The sequence below is a fragment of the Hylaeus anthracinus genome, unplaced genomic scaffold, assembly GCF_026225885.1.
Source record: "Hylaeus anthracinus isolate JK02 unplaced genomic scaffold, UHH_iyHylAnth1.0_haploid 11978, whole genome shotgun sequence".
NCBI classification, from domain to species: Eukaryota; Metazoa; Arthropoda; class Insecta; order Hymenoptera; family Colletidae; genus Hylaeus; species Hylaeus anthracinus.
In genome coordinates this window covers 1,968,705-1,973,725 of record NW_026534326.1, presented here as the reverse complement: position 1 = coordinate 1,973,725, position 5,021 = coordinate 1,968,705, and the positions used below count along the sequence as shown (strand labels likewise).

At 36.2% G+C, this 5,021-nt stretch overlaps 1 protein-coding gene and 1 long non-coding RNA gene across 19 annotated transcripts in view; one reads left to right on the top strand and one right to left on the bottom strand.

The window, feature by feature from the left end:
• Positions 1 to 5,021, top strand: part of LOC128896681 (plasma membrane calcium-transporting ATPase 3) — a 105,308-nt gene that overhangs the window by 63,993 nt on the left and 36,294 nt on the right. For 5 of the 18 annotated variants that reach the window (XR_008462067.1, XR_008462070.1, XR_008462072.1 and 2 more), the window contains exon 14: positions 2,165 to 2,233. The exons of 11 other annotated variants lie outside the window; for them this stretch is intronic. Coding sequence is in view for 3 of the 7 variants with exons in the window: in XM_054160061.1 (XP_054016036.1) it covers positions 2,165 to 2,233 (69 nt within the window). In the remaining 4 variants the exon portion in view is untranslated. Of the gene's footprint in view, positions 1 to 488; positions 2,121 to 2,164; positions 2,234 to 2,946; positions 4,258 to 5,021 lie in introns of those variants that run through there. 2 more of the 18 variants (XM_054160053.1, XM_054160059.1) reach the window with 2 other exon arrangements.
• Positions 1,955 to 3,657, bottom strand: LOC128896706 (uncharacterized). The gene is made up of 4 exons (XR_008462077.1): positions 3,519 to 3,657; positions 2,420 to 3,295; positions 2,159 to 2,272; positions 1,955 to 2,084 (listed from the first exon to the last, which is right to left on the bottom strand). It is a non-coding gene; the product is annotated as an uncharacterized LOC128896706 (long non-coding RNA).

Here is a 5,021-nt window from a genome sequence, read left to right as displayed (position 1 = left end):
TACTTAATATACATATACTTAATATACATATACTTAATATACATATAATACTAATAATATACAATAAGTAATACATGCACGATAGTTTTATATCGTGCATGTATTACTTATTAATAAAGCGAAAGGAACGTTTGGGACAACCTGATACATTTTGTTCCCTAAAAAGAGAATAATCACGAGAACGTTTAATATTTGGACCACAGAGTCTTCCGGGCAAAGGTCACCTCGAGGTCCAGTGACGAGTTCTACCCACGCGAAGCTTTCTAGGGCTTAGAGACCGCTACGGTAGACCTCTCGACCCTTAGTCTCCGTGCACGTAGGCCTGATAGACCCTTAGTCGTCGACTTGGTCGTCCTAGCAGATCGATTATCGCCAAGTTAGCAGTGGTCCACGCAGTCCTCGACCCACTTCTCTCTCCCAACGCTCGCGTCGAATCGCGATCAGTTTCTAATCAGTTTCTAATCACTTTCTAATCAGTTTCTAATCAGTTTCTAGGAGCAACGCGGTAAACGGTGCTAAAGAACCTCGAGCTTTGGAAGTATTCCAAACTATGACTGAGATAGCAACGAAGTTGACATTGACACCTCGAAGGGAGACTAAGAAGTGACGTAGCCATCGCTTTGTGTAGAACGAATCCCTGAACAATTTCTCGTCGAAAGCAACCGACTCGAAGAATCGATTTAGATCGACTATATTTCCTGCGTTCGCGATAATCAGGGACATATCCTGTATATGTTCACCACTGTATTCCCTCCAGGGTGACAGAGGACCATTTAGGAATCGATGCTCGAGCGAGAGTCGGAAAGGACCAGGTCCTTCCTCGTCGACCAACGCCCTTGTATTCTTTTTTTTTTTTTTTTTTTTTATCTTATCATTTTCTCGACACCCCTGTCTTTGGTTTCTCTCGAAGGGAACGGGTTAAGTCTGATGAAGCAAGCGCCTACTTGATACCAAACCGCGGCTCTCGCGATCGTGTAAACGACGTTACACTTTACACCCTCGCGAGGATCTTGACTCAACTTTGGGGGACGTCTTTGGACATGCGATGGGGGGACGTTTGCATGGTCCAAAGCAAGGGTATATTTTTGAAAAAATGAAGAATTCGCCGAGATATCTCCACTTTCTTTATTCTGTTCACTTATCTTCGCTTTCTGTCTTATTTCCTTTCTTCTTACTCTCGTAACACTACGTAAATACGATAATGTACGTTACAATCGGTCCTGTAAGCATTCGTACCCTCTGTGTCTCATTATCTAAATTAAATGGTAGGTCTCGCGTTTCCAAATTGATTCTTCATTATGAATATACATATATATATATATGTGTGTGTATACACACGTGTGATATAATATAGAAAACGTACATGAAACGCACATATTGTACGTAATAATATCGTTATTTCATTTATCAATCAGTGAGTAAAATCCGCAGTCTATGAGAAAATATATATATAAATTATTAATGTATATATTTATAAGGAAACATTGATTTTGTTAGCAGTGAATGCACCATTTAATTCAGACTTTCTGTGATAGACGTGGGAGATACATATTTATACTTCTGGAGTCCGGTACCATATATATATATATTTGTACCCCACATGCGTCTACCGAAGAAACTTGTCTGAATTAAATCATAAGTTCGATGTTTCCAAATAAATGTTTCATGTGAAGTTCATTCGTGTATATATTTATAATGAAATGTTAATTGTGGCAGCATCAAGTCCACCATTTAATTCAGGCCTGCAATGGACAGTGGAGGGTACGTAAAGTCAATCTCATAAGTATTCAATTCGTACCCTGTATCGAAGGAATTTATCTAAATTAAAAGACAGGTTTAAAATGTTTGCGAAGTAAACTTAATGTTAGTTACCAGGTGAATGTTTCGTTATGAACATATACAGGTTCGTTATATTCGTAATGAAACATTTATTTGAGACACGTCGAACCTTACCATTTCAGTCTAATAATTGAGAAAAATTTCTTCGATGGTTATAAAGGGTACGGGTGCTTGTGTAACTATATGTGTGAACCATGAAAAAGACTGAACACGATCCACTTGATTCGCGCCCCTGCGAGTTTACTCTGTAAGCAATAAAACAAACAAGTATTATAGATACCAAGTTAAGCTAATTATGTAAATTGAATGTGTAACCTACTTTCAGACGAGCAATAGAACTCTGGTGCAGAATGTATCTGTGACAGGCAGATCCCCCTCTCAGGATTACTATATGGTTAGTCCGCAAGTCCAATCTCCGCACTGTTTGACCGTTCTTAAATATTAATTCTTTATTTTCTATATACATATCCATGTATACATATATATATACATATATATATGTGTGTGTTAAACGTGTGTGTGTGTGTGGTATACATATACATGCATGTACATATATGTATATATCTATATGTATGTTTACCTTTGTTTTTTCCATTAACCAGTTTGTCTCTTACTACTTGGGTTACCTTTTCTTTCTTTTTCTTTTTTTTCTTTTAATTTTTCATTTGATTCTTTTGCTTTCCAGTTTGACGTACTTGGTTACTCTCTTACTCGTTTACTCTGCGCTCTTTAACATTACTATAATACTTTTCTTGAACGTTGAGATTCACGCTCATCTTGATTTTACTTTCTAACTGGACTTTCTTTCACAACTGTTTCTGCCTATCTTACTTTCTTCGCCCAGGCCTAAGTTTGTCTTCTGGTCGTGTCTGTCTTTCCAACGTGTATTAACTCGCCTGTTTCTGCTCTGTTTCGTCGCAGTTCTGCTTGGAAGTCGCTTCTCTCGCGCAATTTCTTTATTATTTGTATTACTTGCCCCGAACTTCCAACCTTTCCCCTCTGTATTCACTTTAGCCTTTTGTGGTCCATATAAACTGAGATTCTCGACACGAGGAGTTCCTTTCGAAGGGTTAATCCACATCCTCATGCTTTATACTCTTCTTTCAGTTCCTTGGAATCCTTGCAAGCTGTCGATTGGCCTGGGAATCCTGACGTTTGGCAAAAACTTCTCCTGGCACTTTGCGAAAACATATTTTACTTACTTTTAACACGTTGGCTGCCAGACTGATTCACTTAGAAGTGTTTACAGAGATAAAATTTTGTCTAGAGGCAATTGAAAACTATAGAATATAATATCGTATTACTTACTTTTGTATTATTGTCAAGATTTACGAATTCAACATGTTAAACTCTACCTACGCTGTGATATTAACACTTTGCCTACTGCCAGCGTTTAACTTCTGGAATTCATTGTATATAAATAGACAAAGTTCTTGTTATGCCAAGCATATAGGACCTGGAAATTAACGTTTGTATAAATTAATATCCACTGACGTACAAAGTCCTCTTTAAATGATGTATTAAAGGAAAAGTGTTCTCAGAATCACAGCGTAACTTTGTATTCCTCTTTATTTACAGTGATTCTCAGGCCATCGATTAACTTGTTCATTATTTATCAATCTTAATTACTTATCATTGTTTTCCTTACCAACTAAAATATTATCCAAATATTTCCTTACCAACTAAAAAATTGAAGTAAAGATTTCTTCCTTCGAACTTGACCTTCCGTTCTTAATTTCACTAAACCTAATCGCTTCCAATTTCCATCTTAACCATCATTCTCTTCTAAATTGTTGCATGCACGTTTATGCGTATATGTATGTACGTACACAATTTACCCGTATATACGTGTATATACGTAAATATATGTATACATACACACGTGTATGTGAAATGCATGCGCGTATGTATACGCGTATATGAATGCGTGTACGCGTATATATGTGTGCTTGGAAAACACATACACGGCAACGTACGCTTTTGCAATTTCTATTTCTTTCTTTCTTTTTTATTTTTCCCCTCTCTCTCTATCTTTCTCTCTCTCTCTCTCTCTCTCTCCTTCTCTCTTTCTCTATCTCTATACTGGACACACTATGTCGATTACCAGTTTATTTATTCCGTTTCACGCCATTCAGTTAATTTTAGATTGCGTCGCGATATTCCGTGGCTCTACAGGACACTTCCTTCGGTTGATTTACATCTCAGTCTTTCTTTGGTTTCATTAAAAGTTTTTGTTTCAGGGTCAGATTGATTTCGAGTCGTTGACAAATCGTTTCGTCGACGCTGTTCTACCAAAACTGGCCACGAACTTGTCGACAATGTTCACAGTATCCTAGTTGTGTTGGCAATTACACGTGTACACAATTAGTGCGTGTAATCCACGTACATAATGTACACTACATCAACTGTTACCTTCTATATTGATTTTAACCGTTAATACTTGATAATTCCACTTAATAATTCATTTACACATTATGTAATGTACATAACCGGGAATTACTAGTTACAGAAGCAATTCGGTTACGTAGTAATTTCAGTTACACTGTGATGTGTACTTTAGAGTTATCGTTTAGTTAAATTGCAATATGATTGAATAAGAATTGAGAATAGATTGTGGAAAAATGTAGCGAAAGGTGAAGAATGAAGTAGTTATCAGTGATGGATATGTTATTATGAGTTTCTAGTATACAAACAGAAATAAGGTTCTTTGTGAGATACTATCGTGTTGATTCAACATTATTGAAATTGTAACGTTCAAATAGAAATTAGCTTCTTTGGTCATCACGACATCACTTGTATTACACTAACAGTTGGAATTATGTAATTCATTTGATTAATCATCACTCTGATCGACATCTGTTTCCATCATCCATTTCAATACAAATTTATAATCCAAAATGGTTCCTGTTAATTAACAGAGTATCGCAAGTCACATAAGTATTTATACTCCCCAAAACGTTCACCGTAGGTGGTTAATATTTTTTCAAGATAAATGCTAGAGATTCCTTGTCGATGAAAGAATGCAATATATTAATTCTTTATTTGATGTAGACGTACAAATTAATATCATATACAGTCAACATGTTTGATTATTCATTCTGGTACACAATTATATTGAAAGAGTCGATGAAAGTATACAGTACACCAATAAAGCCTTTAATTGGTACAAACATACAAATTTA